We start from the raw sequence: 24,933 nt of genomic DNA on the forward strand, positions 1-24,933 counted from the left end.
TGGCTTCCAACAAGAGTCCCACTGAAGAACATGACACAGAGACAGTGAAGAAGTAAGAAAATATGACAACAGACAGTAGTGAGAATCCAATGAACACTGGGTTTTACTGGGCATTCTGGGAATTTCTATTGCACTTCAATAACATTTTGACAATGGTACTGCCTTAAAAATGACCATTTTCCTGTGCCACTGACTACTATACTAAGGAGCGGATTGAAACACATTTAGCGCTTATTTCGCATAAAGGAAGACCATTAAGATTCAGTGTTTCTTCATTCTATCATCTCCACAGATGTAGAGTAAGCATGCGTCTCCTCCTCTCTGTCTTTGTGTGTCATTAACACTGCGTGTTTGAACCCACAATGACCAAGAACATTTGCCAGTGCTTCGGTATTAAGTTTATGCTAAAACATATTGTAATTTTAATATTTTGCCTATATATTTTAATGTTAAGTAATACATACAGAAATGAATGATACCTGTCTTTTAGGCTTGGGATCGATTTCACGTATCGATAATCGGAAAATTTTCCCGGTGCTTAGCGATCTATATCTGCATTTTTTCATGGGCTAAACATCACCATTTCTAATCGTTCAGTTTGCGCAGTTACACAGTTATTTCTTGAAGAAATACAAAAACCTTTGTAACTTATGTATGGTGATTAGATCCACAACTAAGTTTGGACCAGCTGCCGAATCGACGCATCCCGTTTGTGATGCCTGTGCCTTGTCCAACCTGGGACCGGCTTCAGTAAATGTTATATCACCCCCTTGTGGTCTCCCAACACTATTACGGCAGACTATATTTAATGCAAGGCCAACTGACAGTGAATTGGAAAGCACAGAAATTGGGCTTTTAATTTATATTTCGGCTAATGTTAATACATCGACACATCAAAAATGTATCGAGAAAATAACGTGCCGATCAATAATCAATATATTGATATTTTATTACATTCCTACTGTCTCCCTATAGTATCGATAACATCAAATGCAGACTCGAACAAATTCAGCCCTTCTGGCCCCGCCTGCCGGCAAGCCATCCCCACCTTACACGACCTGGGATGGAGACAAGGGCAGGGAAAACAAAACAACAAAAAGAGGAGAGGGAAAGGCCAACGCGGAGCGACAGTGACAGAGAGAGAGAGGAAAAACGTACTTGCTGGTTCCTAGACACGCCATCACCTGGTCCTCGATCACTCCTCCACCCTCTGGCGGACAACAGCAGTGGACCAGAGCCAGTCCTCCGTCCCCTCCGCATTTCGGTGGCCGGTAGGGGACTCCTCCGCTCCTGGCAGCGGCTCTACTGCTCCAGGCCGCCAGCAGAGAGCCCCTCCTCCCCTCGCAGATGGCGGCCGTTCTTCCAACCCCGCTGCATTTTGGCTGCCGGTAGGGAACTCCTCCGCCCCTGGCAGCGGCCCCACCGCTCCAGGCGGTCGGCAGTGAGCCTCTCCTCCCCTCGTGGATGGCGGCCGTTCCTCCATGTTCAGGCGGCCGGTAGCAACTCCTCCGTCCCCCGGCGGATGGCCGCGGCTGCTCCTTTGGGGTGGATGGTAGTGGCGGGGACTCTACGATGGCGCATCCCTCCTCCTTCCCGGGCTTCGGCACCAATGTAACAGGGTTCAATGGAAAGGAGGAGGCGGAAACTGGATGAAGCATCAAAGTAATGTTTTTAATAAACTTAAGCACAAAGACACACAAACGTAAACGCATACAGGGCAGCTGCCTGTAGCTCTCTCTCTCCCGAACTGCCGCATCTCGTTGCACTTATCCCTCTCCTCAGCTGATTAGCCCGATTGGGGGCCGGGCGTGCGTAGTCACGGCCCGGCCCTGCCCTCCTCCTTGTCACAGTTTATCATAATTATATGGCAATAATATGTTTCCACAGAGATCTGGGCTAAGCGACGAATATCCACTGCCCCTAGAACTGCCCCTGTGCTCACATAATGCAATAACACCGGATAAAAACTCAAAAATGTGCCGTTCATGGCATTTATATATTTGCTTAAAATTGCCTTATTTGGACAGTAAAATGTGGAAAGAGTTTAAAGTGCTCAATAATCACAGTTGTCTCAAATAAGCACGAACGGATGATTATTTAAAAATCGTGACGGGCCTATGTTTGCATGATGTCATTAATTATCCTATAATTGTACTTGAAGATCTGAGGGACTGTGAATATGAGAAACTGAAGAGAGATTGAAAGTTCATATTTCACTGCTGTTTTCAGCATGCCTCCTAAGAGGAAATTAGACTCACCTGAACCTGAACCCAGCTGTGTGTCTTTGAAAACTGATGCGTCGATGGATCCTCCAATTAAATTCAGCTCAGGAGACTCTTCTGCTAAACTGAGGTGAGGACAGTCTCGTGGTTTAAGATCCAGAGCTGTAATAAAGCCATTTGGGAGTCTATGGAGTAGTAAACTTTGTTAGATAGTATTGAGTACTTATTCAGAAAAGATGTCTGCAATTAAAAACACATGATATCTGACTTTCGAAACCAGTCCAAAATACTGTATATCCATTCACGGTTTGAACGAGTGAACGGTAAGACTGTTTTGAAAACGGCATATGTGTGAATAAGAAAATACAGTAATCCTCTGATGTTTGCTCATGTGCCTTTTGAGTTCAGCACTGTTGTTGTTTGAGAAGCTCTCAACTCTCCTGATCATTACTTTAGCAACTGATACAACAGATATTGACTGCTTGGTCTGCACATACAGATTAGACTACATCACTTACAAGATGACAGATTTGTGTGCAGGGTAACATTTTAAATTAAGCTGAGCTATTGATGGTTTTTAGGATCATTTCAAACCAGAGATCAGACTCACCTGCACCTGAACCCAGCTGTGTGTCCATGAAGAGTAACCAGTCGATAGATCCTCCATCTAACTTCAGTTTAGGAGACTCTGCTGATGTGAGGTGAGAACAGTCTCACGATTTAAAGTAGGGATGCACAGACAACTGGTGACTATATTGATTATCAGCTGATATTAGTGCTGTTTTCATTTGTGGACCAAATTAATTTGATTGGCCAATATTGCAGACTCTTGTTTCTGTCTGTTCAACATCATTTAAATCTTGCCTGTAAATGTTCAAATCATTTATCTCTTGGCTTCAAATATTCATAGTTTTTTTTTTTTTTTTTTGGAATGCCCAATTCCCACTACTTAGTAGGTCCTCGTGGTGGCGCGGTTACTCTCCTCAATCCGGGTGGCGGAGGACAAGTCTCAGTTGCCTCCGCTTCTGAGACCGTCAATCCGTGCATCTTATCACGTGACTCGTTGTGCATGACACCGTGGAGACTCACAGCACGTGGAGGCTCATGCTACTCTCCACGATCCACACACAACTTACCACACGCCCCATTGAGAGCGAGAACCACTAATCACGAGCACGAGGAGGTTACACCATGTGACTCTACCCTCCCTAGCAACAAGGCCAATTGGTTGCTTAGGAGACCTGACTGGAGTCACTCAGCACACCCTGGATTCAAACTCGCGACTCCAGGGGTGATAGTCAGCGTCAATACTCGCTGAGATACCCAGGCGCCCTCAAATATTCATAGTTGTTATTTTTAACTAATGCTGCATGTTTATCCATCTATTCAGCGTATAAACTCTCTTGTATTAAACTGTAAATCCACTGGTTATAACTCTCAGAGTTTATCTGAGGACTATGTTACCAGCATCACAGGAGACCCCCCACTTTTATAATGATAAAGAACGCCTATTGTTTCTAATTCAAATAGTATTAATTCTATACCTAATTTCAAAAGTTGTCCAACTTTACACTGTGCATGATCCTGAGTGATAGATACATTCACCAGTGTATTTCCTGTTGTGAATGAAATGCTTGTGTAGATCTTAACCAGAAAACTCAGTGTATTATTGTTCCTCTATAGTAACAAACAGGAGGGATCAAAGTCCTGCGCTGGAAAGAAGAAGAGGGACTCTATTTTCAAGGTGTGCTTTATTTCAGTTTGTGTGTTTTTCTCACATATGCTCAGGGGCTGTAGTTGGATTCAAAGTTGAATTGTGTTCCCACCTTAGTGAAAAGGAAAGTTTCGGTTTCAATACTTGTTAAGCTCTGATCAGTAGCATTTGTGGCATAATGTTGATTACAACAAAAATGAATTTTGACTCAACCCTTGTTTGCTAGAAAAAAGTGCTTGGCAAGGCACTGTCAGGGTTTCTTAAGAACAACTCAAATACAAAGGTCCAGGCAAAAACAGGGCATGAAACGAAACAACCTATGAAAGCAAAACTATCCAAAATGCAGAAACAGGCATTAAAAAAGACAAAATTGATAGAAAAACCAGGAACAAACCAGCCCGTCGAGAAATCACGATAAGACGGCACACCACAAGGAATGAGCCAACACAGAACAACAAACAAAATCAGGAGGCAAACGAGGACAGGTGAGGCAAATAAACTGATAGCGAGGGAAGCACAAGGACAGAAACAAGCAGGGCAGAGAACTCAATAGATAACACAGGAGAAGAAAAAGAACAAAATATACCAACAGAAAAACAAGACTAAGATGGCAGGATCCTGACAGGGGCCAGTCAATAAACATTAAGAGACACACTGTTTCGGGGGGCCTGGGTAGCTCAGCAAGTAAAGACGCTGACTATCACCCCTGGAGTCGTGAATTTGAATCCAGGGCGTGCTGAGTGACTCCAGCCAGGTCTCCTAAGCAACCAAATTGGCCCGGTTGCTAGGGAGGGTTGAGTCACATGGGGTAACCTCCTCGTGGTCACTATAATGTGGTTCTCGGTGGGGCGTGTGGTGAGTTGTGTGTGGATGCCGCGGAGAATAGCGTGAAGCCTCCACGCACGCTACGTATCCGCGGTAACGTGCTCAACAAGCCACGTGATAAGATGCGCAGATTGACGGTCTCAGATGCGGAGGCAACTGAGATTCGTCCTCCGCCACCCGGATTGAGGCGAGTCACTACGCCACCACGAGGACTTAGAGTGCATTGGGAATTCCAAATTGGGAAGAAAAGTGGGCAAAATCAAAAAAAAAAAAAAAAAAGAGAGAGACGCACTGTTTCAAAAGTATAGCCACATGACGTAAACATAATATGATTTATATGTGATAAATTGGTTTACTATCCTTTTTATTTTTACAGGGTTGCAGGGTTCCGTTGGCATGACAACAAAGTTGCAATATTGGATATAACTTTATACAGATAATGGTAGAAAGCGGATTTAAAAAGAGAATGGCAAATGGGTAACTTGGAGCGGATGATCCAGATTAAAATGAGCCCAAAAACAACATAAAAAAATCAGATAATTCAGTCACAAGTTAACCAATCACAACATCATGGACCGTTGCTATGTTGTCAACTGTCTATTAACCTAATTGGAGTGTGCATGTCTATCAACCATTACAAAAAAGTTAGCGTTCATTGTGAGCAATGGCCAAGCAAGTATCAATGGATAAGTTTGTTAAAAGAGTATGGACTAAATGAGCATCACGGATAATAGTAACAACTAGCCACAGGCTTCCTGCGTCTCCAGCTTATTTATTAGAAAATAAGAGAAATGAAGATTGTTTTACTTGAGAGTAGCTTACGCCATGGGCGCACTCCTACCACATATTACTTGATATTATTGGTTTTCAGGCACAAGTTTCTTGACTCTTGTACACAGATTCTTCAATTCATCCTCTCTGTTGTTGTTTGAATATTGGCTGTGATTGAACACAGGAGCTTGAGCAGAAAATCTTCTCTCTGATGAAGAAAGAGCTGGAGAGATTCAAGACTCTCCTGAAGCCAGATTACCCAGCATGCTCTGAGAGAGAGGAGGAGGAGGAGGATGATGAAGGTCAGAGAAGATTCAGTGAGGGGTTTCTGAAGATCACACTCCACGTCCTGAGGATGATGAACCAAACAGATCTTGCTGACGCACTACAAACCAGTAAGTGTCATGTGATTATTATGGCACAGTGTCAGTACTTCCTGATCATTTTTAACCTTTGTTTCAATAATAGCCTGTAGCTAATGATCAACAACTGTTTGTGTTCAGTCAATGATGATGGTGATGATCAGAAACAACCTTCAATATTAAAGTTGAATCAAACATTTACAAGAACATCAAAATAAATGTACAACAAATTACGCATCTCATTATATTTTACAAAAATGGGTCATTCTTGGACCTCTTAAATATTTCAGCTCCTCAGACTTTTTATAGTACTGTTTCACCAAAATTAAATGTGATAAGAAATATTGCATGTATTTAACATATTTTTAACTGACATTATGAATTTTGTCATATGCCTGATTTTTATATTTGTACTGATTAATTTGATTTGAGGGACACATAATAGTTTATTATTAAAAAGGATACTTTCTACGAATATATAGAAATAAAATAAACGTTGTCCATATCGTGCAAAAATGGAAATAAAAAGGTATTACAGTCAAAACATGAAGATATGTTTTGTTGGAGGTTTAATATGTGTCTCGTGCATTCCAAAAATTATTTACATATAGTTAAAAAATACCTTGAAGAATTATCGGGAGAGAACAAAAATGACCAAAAATGAAATGATTAAAGTCAACACAAAACGGTGTTTTAAAGTAAGAGGGCTTGGTGGCATTAGCCGAAAAGGAAAATTGTTTCAGAGGTAAATTTTGACGAAAGCTCATGGGAAAAAATTTTTTTTTCTCTAAAATGATGTGCACCTATTGTTCACAATAAGACCAGTAATTTTTTGTAAAAAAAAAAAAAAAAAGTGTTTTAGTCATCCCATTTTAGTATTTTTTTTACATTTTAAATATAAAATAAAATGTGCACACAGTAGTCCAGCAACCACGGACAGCTTGTGAGCATCAGCAATCGCATTTTCTCACAAAAGTCCAAATCAAACAAATTTTACACACAGTGCACAGTGAACATGACATTTACTTAAAGTGCACGCGAAGTACTTTTACTTTGAAGATGCTCTCTCGCAGCCCGAGAGATCTTATTCATGCAAGCGCCATCTTTGATTTGTAATGGGCATGACAACAAGGCTGTGAGGGATAGACTTACAATCTCTTCAATGGGCTGTACTGCAGTTTAAAGTGTTTTTGGATTGTTCTGTGGGCAAAACATTGATAAAATATCTGTCCAAGAAAATTCAGTATACAAAGAACTCCAGACAACATGAGTTGTGGAACATCAGATGTGATCTAGGAGCTTTATACCGCTTTATACCATTCGTGCCATTGAAGAGATCGTAAGTCTATCCCTCACAGCCTTGTTGTCATTCCCATTCAAAATCAAAGATGGCGCTTGCGTGAATAAGGTCTATTGCCTGCTTGGAGTTTCACGGACTGACTATCATGCAACATTTGTGAGTCAGAGGAACAGAGTTTTGATCCATGCTTAGATAATATGTGCTTCAAAGGGAGATATATGAGCGCTACACCGGAAGAAAATACTGGATTTGCGCAAGCTATGAGGTTCGTGAATTACATCTGTATAAATGAGGTATCCGCATATTTACAGATGGTATATGATAGAGGTTTTATTTATATTTGCCTTGATATCATTAAACAAGACACAAGCACTTTAAACATCATGAGGTCCTGCACGTCTCTCTGATTCGCAGTTTAAATGAGAAGTTGTTGCACACTAGTCTATTGTAGTAACACGATGGCATGTAACAATAGAACAAACTATGATTGGTCAATAACATGTCTCAGACAGCTACATTATGTGCAGGGAGGAGATTATTGGCGCCATCGCATCTTGAGAAGCTAATCGGCCAAACTTGAAAATTTGTCGGCCGATGCCAATCTTTAAAAATATTTTTTTTGAATATCGTCCGATTTATCGGCCTCTCCGATATATCGGTCGACCACTAATAGTGATCTCATAGTTCAACTGATTTTTAAAAACTATTGTTACGCTTTCTCTTTAGAACATATATTATTGAATCAACAAAAACTCAAGTCCAGACTTAAGCAGAAATTTCAGAGAATCAATGAAGGATTCTCAAATCAACGGATCTCAACTCTACTGAATGAGATCTACACAGAGCTGTACATCACAGAGGGATGGAGTGGAGACATCAATAATGAACATGAGGTGAGACAGATGGAGACAACATACAGTAGATCTGGGACACCAATCAAATGCAATGACATCTTTAAACACTTACCTCAACAAAAACCCATCAGAACTGTGCTGACAAGAGGTGTCGCTGGCATTGGAAAAACTGTTTCTGTCCAGAAGTTCATTCTGGACTGGGCTGAAGAAAAAGCAAATCAGGACGTTCACTTCATATTTCCACTTCCTCTCAGAGAGCTCAATTTGATAAAGGAGAAAAGGATCAGTCTGATGGAGATACTTCATAAATTCTTCACTGAAATGAACGAACTGAAATCAATCGATTACAAGGACCTTAAGATAATTTTTATCTTTGATGGTCTGGATGAGTGTCGACTTCCTCTAGATTTCCAGAACAATGAGATTTTGTGGGATGTGACCGAATCCGCCTCAGTGGATGTGCTGCTGACAAACCTCATCAAGGGCAATCTGCTTCCTTCCGCTCTCCTCTGGATCACCTCTCGACCAGCAGCAGCCAATCTGATCCCTCCTGAGTGTGTTGACAAGGTTACAGAGGTACGAGGGTTCAATGACCCCAAGAAGGACGAGTATTTCAGCAAGAGAATAAATGATCAGAGACTGGCCAACAGGATAATCACACACATCAAATCATCAAGAAGTCTGTACATTATGTGTCACGTCCCAGTGTTCTGCTGGATTTCAGCCACTGTTCTAGAGAGAATGTTAAGAGGAGTAGGAAGTGTCGAGATCCCCAAGACTCTCACTCAGATGTTCATACACTTCCTCATCTTTCAGACCAAGCTGAAGACCCAGAAGTATGATGGGAAATGTAAAGTAGATCTTCAGCAGGATACAGACTGCATTCTGTCACTGGGAAAACTGGCTTTTGAGCAACTGGAAAAGGGGAATCTGATCTTCTATGAGGAGGACCTGAGAGCATGTGCCATTGATGTCAGAGAAGCGTCAGTGTACTCGGGAGTTTGTACCCAGATCTTCAGAGAGGAGTTTGGACTGTGTTTGGGGAAGGTGTTCAGCTTTGTGCATCTGAGCGTTCAGGAGTTTCTTGCTGCCTTGTTTAAGTTCCTTTCCTTTCTTCATGAAAAAGAAAAGACGTCAACTATGACTGATTTTCTAAAGAGTGAAGTGGACAAGACCTTACAGAGTGAGAACGGACACCTGGACCTTTATCTTCGCTTCCTTCTGGGTCTCTCCCTGGAGTCTAATCAGACTCTCTTACAAGGATTGTTAGTACAGACTGGAAACTCTCACAGCAAACAGGAAATAGTTGAGTACATTAAGTTGAAGATCAGGGAGAATCCCTCTCCAGAAAAATCCATTAATCTGTTCCACTGTCTGAATGAACTGAATGATCATTCTCTAGTGATGGAAGTCCAATCATACCTGAGCAGAACAGGTACCAGCCGTCTGTCTGGAGTCAGTCTCTCTTTAGCTCAGTGGTCAGCTCTGGTGTTTGCATTGCTAAACTCAGAGCAGGAGCTGGATAATTTTAGGCTGAGTGAATATTATCTATCAGAGGAATGTCTTCTGAGGCTGCTGCCAGTGGTCAAAGCATCCAGAAAAGCAGAGTGAGTATTTTCAGTTTGGAAGCTGCATACAATCTATTTTATGAATGTTCATCTTATCCTGATGATCAGTGATGAAGTAAGAATGTGTAAACAAACAGCTGCTTAACACCCACCTGATACAATTGTTCTGGTTAAAATTTCACCCCACTATCAAGCAGCAATGGCCCCCTTTACAGCTGGCATTAACATGCATTTTTGATAATCGGATGGCACTCAGATTGTGATCGGAAACCACATTCAGAGATGGTCAGGGACGGACGCTGACCTCATTCAAAGAATGCTTTTTCCTTTTACCAGATACAATTATGCAAGTTATTCATTATTTAATGTGATTGCACTACATTCATCTGTTGTTAAAGCGCTGTGATGCAGGTTCTTGGCTTTTTCTATTTATTCTGTCAGCACAATGTGAAGAACACAACAGACTCTGCGGTCTGGCAACCGATTTAATGAACACTAGCTATAGGCAGACTAGGCAATTGCAAAGGGCCTCCGCATTGCCGCGAGCCTCCAAAAGACATTATATGTGAACTTGAGAATTACCCGTACCGGTCCATGATTTTCTGACATTTTTCTGTAATAAAGGCAGAGAGATAAAGTCAAATCTGTCTATCTTCATCACAGTAAAGGATAAAATGTGCATGTGAACTTATGGTACCATTATTTACGAGCTAATTCTGTACTGTTTACTGCTAGTTAAGATTATGTTGTCATTTCTTATCCAGTTTAAGTGGCTGTAATCTGACAGAGAAAATCTGTTCAGCACTGGCTTCAGCTCTCAGCTCAAACTCCTCAAGTCTGAGAATGCTGGATCTGAGTAACAATGACCTGCAGGATTCAGGAGTGAAGCTGCTCTCTGCTGGCCTGAAGAATTGTAAACTGGACACATTTAAGTAATAATCTCTTTATATATTTATATACTTGTACTGCATAATTATTGCACTGGATGTAAGTATGCATGTATGTTGTTGTTTGTCTATGAAGATAAAACCGCTCATTCAGTATACAGTTGCTTGAACAAGTATGCAAACCTTCTTTATTGAACACACCAGGTAAAATTCACAGGGCAAGGTGGCAAAAGTATGTGAACCCTTGTCTTTAATAACTGGTTGACCCTTCTTTGGCATCAATAACCTCCACCAAACATTTCCTGAAACTTTGTGAAATTTTGCACCATTCCTTAAGTTCAGGAATATTCTTGGGATGTCTGGTGTAAATGGCTCTTTTGAGGTCATGCACAATCTAGTTGAGGTGAAGATGCTGACTGGGTCACTCCAAAAGGTGCAGTTTCTTCTGTTGAAGCCACTGTGTTGTTGACTCTTGTGCTTTGGGACACTGTCCTGTTGCATCACCCAACCTCTATTGAGCTTCATTTGGCAGACAGATGGCCTTACATTCACCTTGAAAATGGCCTGAAATTCTTCTGAATTATTTTTTCCATTGATGTTTTCTAGCTGTCCAGGCACTCCAGGTAGCAGATCAGCCCCAACCAAAATGTCCCCCTTCACCATACTTTATAATTGGGATGAGGTTTTGATGTTGGTGTTTCCAACCAACTCAACTTTGGTTTTATATGTCCACAGAATATTGAACCAGTTGTGCTGTGCAATATCCACATGCTCTTTTGCAAACTTAAGTCCTGCAGCAATGTACATTTTTTGACAGTAGTGGTTTCCTTCATGATGTCCTCCTCATGAACACCATTTTTGTTGGGTTCTTTATGTAACAAAGATACGTCAACAGAGATGTTATGATGTTCCAAAGATTTCCGCAAGTCTTTAGCTGACACTCTAGAATTCTTCGGAACATTCTGCACTTTATGGATGTCATATGGATGCTTCCATCAGGGAATGCTTCTTGTGAATAGCAAACTCAACATTTGTGAGTGTTTTTTTAATAGGGCTCTTACAACATTTTTTAAGGTTTTTGTTCCAATAACAAAATTGTTTTATTGGAATTGAGTAGAAGGAAATGTCTAGCCATCCACTCTTTGATATAATTTATACACTGCTAATCTGGAGAATTGTGAAATTGCATTGGGTTTCGAAGAAATATAAAGTTGGGTATCATTGGCATAACAATGAAAACTAATTCCATGGTTCCTGATAATGTCTCCCAAGGGGAGGAAATATAGGGAGAAAAGCAGAGGCCCTAAAACTGATACTTTAATTTGATCTGACAGTTACTCATTTACACAGACAAAGTGGTAGCGGTCAGAGAGATAGGACCTAAACCAAGCTAATGCCTGTCCACAAATGCCAACATAATTCTCAAGCTTATCCAAGAGAATATCATGATCTATGGTGTTGAAGGCTGCACTAAGATCTAAGAGCACTAGAAGAGAAATGCAACCATGATCAGATGATAAGAGCAAGTCATTTGTAACTCTGATAAAAGCAGTCTCTGTACTGTGATGGGGCCTAAATCCTGACTGAAATTCTACATATATACTATTTCTCTGTAAAAATGAACATAGTTGGAAGGACACTACCTTTTCTAGTATTTTCGACATAAATGGGAGATTTGAGATCGGGCTATAACTATCCAGTTCCCCAGGATCAAGCTGTGGCTTCTTAATAAGCGGTTTGATATCTGCCATATGGGACATGCACTAAGGATAATGAGGAGTTAATAATATTAAGAAAAGGTTCTGAGATTACAGGTGATGGTTCTATTAACATACATGTTGTTGATTTTGATGTATTGATCATTTTTGTTAGCTCTTCCTGACCTATAACATCGAAGGATTGAAGTTGCTCATAGGGAATAATTTTAGTCTTCTGTGGTGCTGTGGCAGATGGATGCGTAATTCCAATTTTGTTTCTGATGATTTAGATTTTATCAGTTATGGCATCCATAAATCATTACTACTATGCTGCAATGGAATATCTGGTTCAATCGAAGTTTTATTCCTAACCAATTTAGCCACAGTACTGAATAAACACCTAGGATTGTTGTGGTTTTTATGAGTTTGCTCAGATATGCAGACCTGGAAGTTTTTAGAGCCTGTCTGAATTTAGAGACACTATCCTTCCATGCACCGCAAAATACCTCTAATTTTGTATTCTTCCACTTACGCTCCATTTTTCAAGCTGCTCTCTTGAGAGCATGAGTTTGATCATTGTACCATGGTGTGGGATTTTTCTCTTTAACTTTCTTTAGTGGAAGGGGTGCGACACTATCTAGAGTGCTAGAGAAGGCTGTATCCATATTTTCTGTGACAGCATCAAGTTCTTCTGAACTTTTTGGTGTACTGAGTATTTGAGACAAATCTGAAAGATTATTAGTGAAGCTATCTTTAGTAGTTGAAACAAGAGTTCTACCTGAACGAAAACGTTGCATAGATTGAGATAACTTTGCTAATTGCAGCATACAAGAGATGAGGTAATGATCTGAGATGTCATCCTCTGTGGCAGAATTTCTATATTATCAACATCAATTACATATGACAAAATAAGATCTAGCATATGACATTGGCGATTGGTTGGACCCGTCATATTTTGTCTAACCCCAACAGAGTCGAGAATATCGATAAATGCTAATCTCAGTGTATCATTTTCATTATCTATGTGGATTCTGAAGTCACCAATGATTAAAGACCTATCCACAGCAACCACTAGATCTAGACCCAAGGAATTCAGAATATGGCCCTGATGGTCTATATACTGTTGCAAGAACAAAAGACGACAAAGATTTTTTTATTTATATCTTACGTCACATTAAGCATTATCAGTTCAAAAGCATGAAACTTGTATCCAAACCTTTGAGTAACACTAAAAATATCACTGTAAATTGTTGCAACAACTTCTCGACCATTCAGACGGGGCTCATGTTTATAACAACAACCTGAGGGATTAGACTCTTGTTTTTTACACATCAATAAAAAAAATTCTAAATTATTTAACGAGGGCTTTGTGTTTGGTAGTTCGGGGAACAGACACAGTCTCTGTATGATATATAGGTGATTCATGTGTTGTAGTTTATGTGACCTGTGTGATGTCTCAGAGCAGCTAGCAGACCTTCAGATTAGCCAGTTTGTATGCTTCCTGACCTGGGCCCCAGTTAGTCAAATACCATTAAGACTATGAGCCACATTACTAGAGAGGAGAGCAGCACCTTCCCTGGAGGGATGGAGTCCGACTCTCTTTAGCAGGTCAGGACTTCCCCAAAAACTCCAACTGTCTATGAATCCTATGCTATTCTCCAGACACCACTCAGACATCCAGCAATTCAGTGACACTAATCTACTTTAAACCTCATCACTACGACGAGCGGGGAGGGGGCCAGAGCATATTACAGTGTCTGACATTGTTTTTGCAAGTTCACACACCTCTTTAACATTGTCTTTAGTGATCTCCAACTGGCGAAGCCGGACATCGTTACTTATATTAATTTGATCTGATGTCAGACGTCCTGGCACCCGAAATGCATTTAACAAAATTTTCTAGAGTCTCTATTTCCATGTTCCTTACAATAGAGTCACCAATAAAAAGGGCACTTTCAGTGGGTGCATCACTGAGTGGGGAGAATCGATTGGAAATCCTAACAGGAACGGGAGAGTGGTGTTGCTTTTGCCTACGAGTATGCTGCCGAGACATCACAGAAATGCCCTGCTGCGGGGGCTCTACAGCTGGAACCAATGTGTGTGTGTTGCTCGCTGTTCTACCCACACCCAAAACAGTATCTACTGGCTTCTCTTACTCACTGACCTTCACTAGTGTTCGGATGCGTGTCTCTAACTCATTTATCTTCTCCGTCAGCTTGACTAATTCTTTAAATTTATCACATGTAAATCCCTCACTGCTGATGGAAGAAGTTATAATAATCATGTAACGTAGTGCAAATAGCGATAACGTGAGGTGATGCCATGACTCACCGTGATTGTTTGTTATTGGTTTGTGATCAGCGGGGATTTGAGATCGATGTAAATCCCTCGCGTAATTGTTGTTCTTGTGGTGGTTCCTGATCACCAGTGGTTTGAGATCGATGCAATGATCTATGTAAAAAATGTGTGCGGTAAGCACGCAGTTTAATCATGATAAGAGTAGAAAGGCAGGTGTGCACACAGTAAAATGCACATAGTTGTATCGTGTTAAAAAGTATAAAAGCGGGAAAAAAATGTGCATGAAAAAATGGGAGAGATTAAAGATTAAATGCTGAAAACAGAATGATTAGCAATGCTAAGCAGGCTAGCAGGCGAAAAACATGAGCGCTAGCAGCAACAGGAACAGGAAACAGATTCACCACAGGAAACGTCCAAACAGCGTCACAGTGAGCAGAGAATCTGAGACCAGACAGTGAGCAGAAAGTAAGCATAGAGTGTAGAGTTTACATGTTCTCCCCGTGTTGGCGTGGGTTTCCTCTTGATGCTCTGGTTTCCCCCAAAGTTTCCCCAAAAACATGCAGGTCAGATGTGGTGATGTGGGCATGGCCGAACGACGTCCGTGGAGAGCGAGGCCATGAGAGGAAGAGCGGTAAGGATTGACACCTATGAGAAATCACCCCTAACAGCTGTTTTGTGTTGCAGGGAGAGCTGGAGGGGGTTAAAAGGGCAGTCCAGACCACCGGAAGAGAGAGAGAGAGACACATGCAGCAGAGTGTTCTGTGTGTTTTGTGTTGTGCTGAAAAGCAAACTTTGTTGTGTTTGATGGAAAAGTGTGTAAAATAAAAGACTTGCATTGAACATGTACCCGGCCTTCGCTTCCTCATTGAGAAGAGAACATGTGGTGCTGAAACCCGGGATTAGGAGGAAGAAAACGCCATCATGGAGTCCTCGTCATAAGCCGAAGTCATCAAGACTCTTGCCGGCATCCACCAGACCCAACATCAAGCCCTCCTGGACTTATGTGTGGAGCAGGAGCAGCATTTCCAGGTCCTACTCCATGCCCAGGTGGAGGACCGACAGGTATTGCCTTCATTGAGCTCTTCGAGTGGGCGGCTGAAGCGTGCAGCTGGCCTAACACCCAGTGGGCAGTCTGATTGCTGCCCTTGCTCATGGCCCAACAACTTCCGGTCAATAACATCCTGGAGTATGCGGATCTAAAGCGGGCCATCTTGCAACAGGGCGGCTGTACCCCTGAACAACACTGGCAGCACTTCCGTACGTTGCCGTACAGTGAGTGCAGTCGCCCGTTTGCCTTTGCCCAACAGCTCCGCGGTGCCTGCCGGAGGTGGCTGCTGGCAGAGGATCGCGACCTCGACCTCGTGGTGTTGGAGCAGTTCGTTGGCCGCTTACCGAAAAGAACGGCCGAGTGGGTCCAGTGCCACCACCTGGCGTAGCTGACGGAGGCAATCCAGCTGGCTGAGGACCATTTGGCGGTGTATCTGTGGGCCAGCAAGCCCTTTCTTCTCCAAGCCCTCTTCTCTCTCTCTCTCTCTCTCCTCCCTCCCCCTCTCCTTCCCCTTGTCCTGTTCCTATTCCCTAGAAATGGGGAATTCTGACCCCAAAACTGGTTCCCCGGTCCCTTGAGCCGTTCAACCTGCTGGTTTTCCCTAACCCTCTCCACTCTCCCCTGCAGGCTGGTGAATCCGTTGCTGTGGGTGTGGGCGTAAAGTCTGGGCTAGTCTGCTGGAGCTGCGGGGAACCTGGGCATTTCCAGGACCGATGCTCCACAATGAAGGTGGAGACATTGGTCCAGATCCCCGCCACGCCACAGGCTGTAGCCTTGGTGGATTCAGATTGTAATCAAACCTCCATTCACCAAAGCTTGGTTCAATCTGAGGTTCTGGATATGAGCTGGCAGGTGAAGGTAAGGTGTGTGCACAGGAATATTCAAAATTACCCTGTAGTGACAGTCTGAACCAAAAAACACTGAACCGTCTAATAGCCCATTTCTGTTGGCTGGGCATTCACGAGGATGTTTGCAGGTGGTGTGGGGCATGCCATGAATGTCATCTGGTGAATGTGCCATTGCGCCCCCTTCCATTGATCGAGGTCCCCTTTGAAAGAATTGGTATGGACCTTGTCGGGCCATTAGAGGGGGTGGGCATTGCTTTGTGTTGGTTCTGGTGGACTACACAATGCGATATCCAGAAGCAGTGCCTCTGCGCAACATTTCAGCACGAAGTGTTATGGAGTCACTTTTGGAATTATTTACCGAGTGGGGATTCTGAAAGAAATCCTCACTGATCAGGGCACTATGTTTATATCATGTACACTATGTGTACAAATTATTGGGGATTAAATTGATTTGGACCACCGTTTACCAGCGTTTAGGGTTCTCAGACTTGTTCTCGCCTCTTACCGGTCGTACGAATCTCATTGAGCACCATATTGGGACGACCCCAGGGGTAGTGGTACATAGTCGTCCCTACCGATTACCCAAGCACAAAAAAAAGTGGTTCGGGAAGAATTAAAGGCCATGCTGGATTTGGGGGTAATAGAAGAATCCCACAGTGACTGGGCCAGCCCGGTGGTTTTGGTTCTGAAGAGCGATGGTGCGGTCCGGTTCTGTGTGGATTATAGAAAAGTCAATGCTTTGTCTAAATTTGATGCGTACCCGATGCCTTGGATTGATGAGCTGCTCGATCGATTAGGCATGGCTCGCTTTTATTCGACACTGGATTTAACAAAGGGATATTGGCAGATCCCCTTGACTCCCATGTCCCGTGAAAAGATGGCATTTTCCACACTGTTCGGATTACACCAATTCGTGATGCTTTCGTTTGGTTTGTTTGGGGCTCCGGCTATATTTCAGCGGCTCATGGACAGAATCCTCAGGCCACATGCTGCTTATGTCGCTGCCTATCTGGATGACATTATTATTTTCAGTAATGATTGGCAGTGGCACCTGCGGAATCTGAGGGCTGTCCTGAGGTCCTTGAGATGGGCGGGACTCACGGCAAACCCAAAGAATACGTAATTGGGGATAACACCCTCCAGTATTATCTGTTCGGACCATGACTTGTTCCAGTGGCTCCATCGCATGAAGGATACCAACGCAACGCTTTTATGTTCGATGTGGTCCACAGGCTGGGGGTGCAGATGGCTGTTGCGAATTTCCTCTCCAGAAATGGGGGGGAGAAAGTGACAGGCCAGATGGCCCCCAGCCTGAGTCGGGCGATGGGGGTATGTGGTGACGTTGGCATGGCCGAGCAACGCCTGTGGAGAGCAAGTAAGGATTGACACCTGTGGGAAATCACCTCTAACAGCTGTTTTGTGTTGCAGTGAGAGCTGGAGGGGGTTAAAAGGGCAGTCCAGACCACTGGAAGAGAGAGAGACACACACGCAGCAGAGTGTTCTGTGTGTTTTGTGTTATGCTGAAAAGCAAACCTTATTGTGTTAGATGGAAAAGTGTGTAAAATAAAAGACTTGCTTTGAACATGTACCTGGCCCTCGCTTCTTCCTCAAGAACCAGCACCCCCAGTGACCCTACGTAGTATAAGCAGGTATAGAAAATGGATGGATGGATAGAAAAATATTGGTTGTTCAACCTGTGACACACTAACATCCTCAGTGAAAATAGTTTACCCAGGTGCTGTTAAACAAGCACAGTTTAACTACGAAGATATTAATGCTACCTATAGCACAGCATTTTGAATGTGATGTCTCCTCAGCTCCTGAGGCATTATGGGATAGTAAAGTCACGGCGGATGTAGTAAGTCATCCGGGAATTTCTTGCCTACTGTTTTATGAATACTGAGGGTTCAGACATACTACTCATTTGACGTATTGCTTTTAGCAAACTATATACCAGAGATGGAAACTCGAGTCTGTGACTCAGACTCTCCGTTTATGTGCTGCCATTTTCTGTTAAGCGATATCAAATGGCATACGCATCAAAAGTGTAATGAAACGGCGCTATTCGCTGCCCGGATCAATGGACAAAGTAGCCCAAGCACAGAGCAGCTGCACTTACGCATCTTGCAGACCATTCCCGAGCTCTCAACCTCACATCTCACATTACAGTGTTGCGAGGACCAGTGAGAAGCACTGTGCGAGTCACAGAAACATTTGAATTTGGCACAGAATTCTCTGGTACAAACCTCTCATGAGCAAACATTAAACGGCCCGACAAAACAACACTTACGCTGAGAAAACACTGTGACATGGTCAGACATAAACTAGCAAACTTTTCACATATCACCAACTTTATCATGAATTTACTATAGTAACACTAACTGTATTGCCTGTAGTATTTTAAGCAGAAATATATTAATAATAAATATTATATTACTACTATAGCTCTATTAAATTTATAATAGGCTACATTAGGGATGTGAAGGTATATCATACATTTTTGTTACAACCGTGGCAGCTTATAATTTTTTTTACTTTTAATAGTTTTTTATAGAGGTTACCATGGTCTTGTTACAAATAAATACCACTGTTTAAACTATAAAAACTATGGTACATTTTCATAAGGGCAAATGAAAAATAGAATAAAGGGCTTTAAAGCCCTAAAGATTTATGGACAAAGATAGTTTTCCTTCTGTATAAAATCTGTTCTCTTTAAATGCCAAAAAAAAGAAAAAAAAAAGTATGGTTTATTGATTGTTTTCTGAATAAAAACAAAATCCATGATTAAAGTAAAACCTTATGTACTTTATTAGGCAAGTATAAAAACCAAGGCAATCCCTTAAAGTAGTCAGTTTTAATATTTCAGAATCGAATTAGCCTTATTCAGTGTTTATTCTTTTTTATTTTTTTATCCCCTTTTCTCCCAATTTGGAATGCCCAATTCCCACTACTTAGTAGGTCCTCGTGGTGGTGCGGTTACTCGCCTCAATCCGGGTGGTGGAGGACAAGTCTCAGTTGTCTCCGCTTCTGAGACTGTCAGTCCGCGCATCTTATCACGTGACTCGTTGTGCGTGACACCGCGGAGACTCACAGCATGTGGAGACTCATGCTACTCACCGCGATCCATGCACAACTTACCACACGCCCCATTGAGAGCGAGAACCACTAATCACGACCACGAGGAGGTTACCCCATGTGACTCTACCCTCCCTAGCAACCGGGCCAATTTGGTTGCTTAGGAGACCTGGTTGGAGTCACTCAGCACACCCTGGATTTGAACTCACGACTCTCGCCAAAAAAAAAAAAAAAAAAAAAAACTAAGACTTGACTTGGATTTGTGACCAAAGACTTGAGACTTGACTTAGATTTGGCCTTGAAAGACTTGAGACTTGAGACTTGACTTGGACCTCAGGGACTTGAGAACATGTCTGCTATATAGTAGAGAAGTACAAATATTTGGACATGGGGTGATTGTTTACACTTGTCCTCTATTTCCTGGATCTTAGTATTTATATATGGCATTTATTCATGCATTTTAAAATCCATGATTCAGTTTTTTTATTTCTAAATGTGCATGTATAGTGATGATATTTGTGAGCTCAATTAAAGAGTTTGAAATTTACTGCATCATATAAAGAATGGTTCTCTTCTCTTCAGGATATCAAACTGCAGTATTGGAGAGGAAGGTTGTTCAGTTCTGGTTTCAGCTCTGAGTTCAAACCCTTCACACCTGAGAGAGCTCAATCTGAACTGTAATAAACCAGGGGATTCAGCAGTAAAGCTGCTGTCTGATCTACTGAAGGATCCACAGTGTAAACTGGAAAGACTACAGTAAGATACATTTCTATCAAAATATCTAATCACTCTCTTTGATGCATTTGGATATATTGTATATACTGTGTGTATATAGTGCCTAAAGGAATTCAATCCTTTAGAATAGTCGCTTTATTTGTCTTACAGCCTGAAATCAAAACCCATTACAAAAAGTTTTTTGGTTCTGTTCTTTAACATTAGTAAATGCATTCCTATATTTACTTTGTATTTTCACATCGAGACTAAATGTATTCATGCAAAAACTGAAAAGTGTTGCTTTCAGAGGCTTTATATGGAGTTAGGATGAAAATAAGGTGCATTTTAAACTGTTCTGAGACCAGTGCAGACAGACAGCACACTGGAGGTTAAGTCATTCACTAAATAGGGAGCAAGGGAGCATCCTATAGCTCTCTATGCAGTTAAGTGCATTCACTCCTAAAATCTGATCAAAAGTTCAGTTTCAGGCTGCAGATGATGTTTGGATCACTCAACATGTTTGACAGACATGAGACAATGATAATCAGTACATAGATTCAGAATTTGTACTACTGTACAGAAAGTACTCTTGCCTTTACAAAGTACTTTATGCAACTAGTTTAAATATTTTGTCTATCATAACATTATTGTTCTAACCAACTCTAAACCACTGTCAAATGCAACTCCTCTCATGCCCACTAAATGACATTTCATCACACTCATAGTAAAACATTCAGTCAGTGAACCAGATAATTAATACAAGAGGGTTGCAAATATCAGAAATATCCACAGTTGCTAACGTAAATGAGCGAATAGAATACAACAGGTGTATTGTTTTACTCACAGACTAAAAGCTGTTTATTTGTGCACAGCATAGAGTTACAGATGTTATAAACAGATGTGGCTTACTTGTCGCGCTTCTTTCATGAAACATAAAAAGAATATGAGAAACTGTTACATGATTATTTAAAGCAAATTCTCCCATTTAAAGCAAGCCCAAAAACACTGTGATACAATCTGTAGATTCTGAGGTACTGTAATCTTCACAGAGCATGTTTGACATTTGAGTGGCTAAACGTAGCTCCCAGGTCAGTGCGACTTATATGTGTTTTTCGACTCTCAACAACGTGATTTTGACGCGTTGTGACTTATAGTCAGGTGCGACTTTATTTCAGGAAAATACGGTACACACACGCGCACACACACACACACACACACACACACACACACACACACACACACACACTCACTCTCTTTCACATACACACACACTCTCTCTCACACACAACACACACACTCACTCTCTTTCACATACACACACACACTCTCTCACACACAACACACACACTCACTCTCTTTCACATACACACACACACTCTCTCACACACAACACATACTCTCACACACAACACACACACACACACATAATGTGACTTATTCTATTGTATTGTCATGCTGTATTTATGTGTTGAGCTGCAGGTGTGAGTTTTTTTCTCTGCAGGCTTGAGGACTGCAGTATTAGGGAGGACGGATGTGCTGTTCTTATTTCAGCTCTTTGTTCAAACCCTTCACACCTGAGAGAGCTCAATCTGAACTATAATACACCAGGAGATTTAGGAGTGAAGAAGCTCTCTAAACTACTGGAGGAACCACACTGTAAACTGGAGAAACTACAGTGAGTCATATTTTTCTTTCATCATTAGGGCTGGCAAAGTTAATATTGTGTAATATATCATGTCAATTAAATGTTAAATGCTGTTAGCTATTATCAGGGACGTAGCATCAAATGTTGGGCCCTGGGCACAGAGCTATTTTAGGGCCCCCTAAATAATTTGGGTTTGTGGTGGGGGATATATATAAATCAGGGTTCCCACGCATCCTGGAAAACCTGGAAAACCTGGAAAACATGGAATTTTGCAATGTAGTTTTCGTGTCATGGAAAAGTCGTGGAACATTTGAAAAATACCTAAATGTCCTGGAAAATAATTATTTGCCCTGTAAAATATTTTACTAAAAAATAGTTTGACTGTGTTGCTTCCAAGGTTTTTGTTACAATAGGTGAGATTTGTGTTCCCATGAGCTAGTTGTGATCCTGTCACGAGTCATTCATAGGATCTTGTACTGTATGTAGAACAGCTTGCCATTGTAATAAATGCCACTGAAGTGCCACATCAATGCACGGGCCTATCTGGCTTGATACCTCAGGACTCCTGACTTCAAAAGAGGGCGAGGGGGCATTTATAACGCTATTCTCCCCATCAAAGTTTGTGGGAGCAAGAGTTCACAAGTCGGAAATGTAAACGTAGATGGTGTGCAACAGAGATAACAGAGAATGAAAGTTCTGCTCTTGACTTTCCGTGGGCCCCCCTCCAGTGAGAGCCCCTGTTACTCAGGTCCAACATTACCTATGGTCTGACGCCCTTGGTTATTATATCATTAAATGTATGTATGTGGATCGAGGTACAGTGCGAAAGTTGCGAGGCGCAGTGTGAGCGTGAGGCGATCGTATATGTTCCGCGACTGCTACTGGGTCCTTGAATAACGGATAACGTGCCGAGTAAGAGCAGTTGGTGGAGTTTCTGGTGCCCCCCTAGTGTAAAATGATGCCCCCCTAGAGAGATGGTGCCCTACCCAGACTGCGAAATATGCATATAGGGAGCAGCAGTACTGATGGAGTGGCTTTATGTAACAGTGACCCACTTATAAAACGATAGCTTATACAGGATCTTATTGGTTGGTGAGTTTTTAATCATTAAATTAAGAAAAAAGTAGCACTTACCAAAGAAAAGAAATCTTTGTTCTGTCACCAGGCATTGCCCTGTTGTGAATGGCTTCATATGAATATTTTTCCCTTTCTCTCTACAGGCTGTCTCACTGCAGTATTGGAGGGGAATGTTGTGCAGTTCTGGTTTCAGCTCTGAGATCAAACCCTTCACACCTGAGAGAGCTCAATCTGAACTGTAATGAGCCAGGCGATTCAGCAGTGAATCTTCTCTCTGATCTACTGAAGGATCCACATTGTAAACTGGAAAAAATAGAGTGAGTAATATTATTGGGGGGTTATTATTTGGGGGGTTGCTAGCTGACATTTTCAGACAGTCCCTTAACATACCTCCACAGTTTTAGCACGTTTTAGCACAAGGTGTGGACTTTTCAGATGGTCCCTTATCCACCATAGGTAAAATTTCCAACGTTAAATTAACAGTCTTCAATGATTTTGCCGTGACAACATTGGACAAGCTTAAATACAGGATGATCCTGCATTTTACAGGACAGGTTGCAACCCTGGTCACAGCTATTTTTGTACGTATGACCGTCAATGGAGCAACATACTTTACCCTTCACAGGGTGTAGTTCCTGCAACTACCAGCAGGGAAGACCTGCCGAACAGCTAATTCCTGACCCCTGTGCATAACTTCTATTTACACTTACTCAGCCAGCGTCCTTTCAATATTCGATTATGCATTTAGATGTGGACATTTGGACAGACAGATTAAGACTGTAGCTTGAGTCTTGACTAGACAAAAACCTGCTGTAGCTCAATTACAACTGCACAATTTTTTTAGTGTGTTTTGGCCTGATTGTAAAATATTTTACCCCGACTCCTGTAAGAATTTGAAAAGTCCTTGTTTGTTTCATCAGGGAGGACACAGGACTGCGTACCTGCCTCTGCTTTTGTGATCTTTCATTGTGATCTGGATGAAGTTTATAATTCTAGTTTGCATTTTGGAAAATGTCTGTTAGTCCGAGTTCAGTTTTGAGAGGTGTCCCCAATTGCCATGATCACCTCTTTTTCATATTCTGTCATGCTTTGTTTAGTCCATTTTTTCACGTTTTAGACTTCTTATGAAGGCGGCCACAAAAACGCTTTAACTGGAAGTCCTATACCTGCAGAACATGTGTGTTGAGCTGTAAGGGTGAGGAGTTTTCTCCTTTTCTCTTCAGACTGGAATGCTGCTGTATTGGAGAGGATGGTTGTGCTGTTCTTATTTCAGCTCTGAGTTCAAACCCTTCACACCTGAAAGAACTTAGTCTGAACTATAATGAGCCAGGAGATTCAGCAGTGAAACTGCTCTCTGATCTACTGGAGGATCCACACTGTAAACTGGAGAAACTAGAGTGAGTAATATTATTCCAACATATCAAATCACAACAAGTCCTCTGATGATGCATTATCCTTCATACTTCACACTGCTCTCTTCCATATTTACAAAAGGACCCACCATGCTGAAAATATGAATCATCAAAAGAATAACTACTAGCTTGACCAACACAAAATGTGTGTTGTTTGAAAGCTTAGAAACTGGACTAACTCTTAACAATGTTAGAAGTGTTCCATTTTCATATCTTATGAGAAAAGATTACTGTACATAATACTGTCAAACATATGGTCGAAACATGATATAGATTGGATAGTCATGATGTTTCAAATGTTGCTGGAAATGTCTCGATCAAGTAGAATGCAACAAGCACTCACACCCAAACATATAGGGAGTGAAAGCTGTGCATTTGTGTGTGAAAACAGAGTTACATGTTAGTTCTTTGTAACATTTTTCTAGGGTACTTAGAGCAGATGCTCCCAATTAAAATGAGCCCAAATACAATGTGGTACAATGCGCAGATCTGGATATAACCATAACAGAGGGACTTGATGCTAAGTTGTTACCACCACAGTCCTAATACCTCATGGATACATACATACAATGTTTCTTTCATTGAATCAGCATGTTTTATATCTTCCCCATTTCTT

The 24,933-nt window shown here is 41.7% G+C and overlaps 1 protein-coding gene across 13 annotated transcripts in view; it reads left to right on the plus strand.

The window, feature by feature from the left end:
* The window catches only part of si:ch73-168d20.1 (NACHT, LRR and PYD domains-containing protein 12), a 57,508-nt gene that overhangs the window by 10,002 nt on the left and 22,573 nt on the right, over positions 1-24,933 (plus strand). For 10 of the 13 annotated variants that reach the window (XM_051660644.1, XM_051660654.1, XM_051660649.1 and 7 more), the window contains 11 exons: positions 1-52; positions 2,230-2,352; positions 2,804-2,923; positions 3,906-3,966; positions 5,717-5,927; positions 7,921-9,655; positions 10,381-10,548; positions 20,052-20,225; positions 21,685-21,858; positions 23,049-23,222; positions 24,129-24,302. The exon at positions 1-52 is cut by the window's left edge and continues 20 nt beyond it. In XM_051660644.1, the coding sequence (XP_051516604.1) occupies positions 1-52; positions 2,230-2,352; positions 2,804-2,923; positions 3,906-3,966; positions 5,717-5,927; positions 7,921-9,655; positions 10,381-10,548; positions 20,052-20,225; positions 21,685-21,858; positions 23,049-23,222; positions 24,129-24,302 (3,166 nt within the window). Of the gene's footprint in view, positions 53-2,229; positions 2,353-2,801; positions 2,924-3,905; positions 3,967-5,716; positions 5,928-7,920; positions 9,656-10,380; positions 10,549-20,051; positions 20,226-21,684; positions 21,859-23,048; positions 23,223-24,128; positions 24,303-24,933 lie in introns of those variants that run through there. The other 3 variants (XM_051660650.1, XM_051660651.1, XM_051660655.1) reach the window with 2 other exon arrangements.

Source organism: Myxocyprinus asiaticus, chromosome 28 (genome assembly GCF_019703515.2).
Source record: "Myxocyprinus asiaticus isolate MX2 ecotype Aquarium Trade chromosome 28, UBuf_Myxa_2, whole genome shotgun sequence".
Lineage (NCBI taxonomy): Eukaryota > Metazoa > Chordata > Actinopteri > Cypriniformes > Catostomidae > Myxocyprinus > Myxocyprinus asiaticus.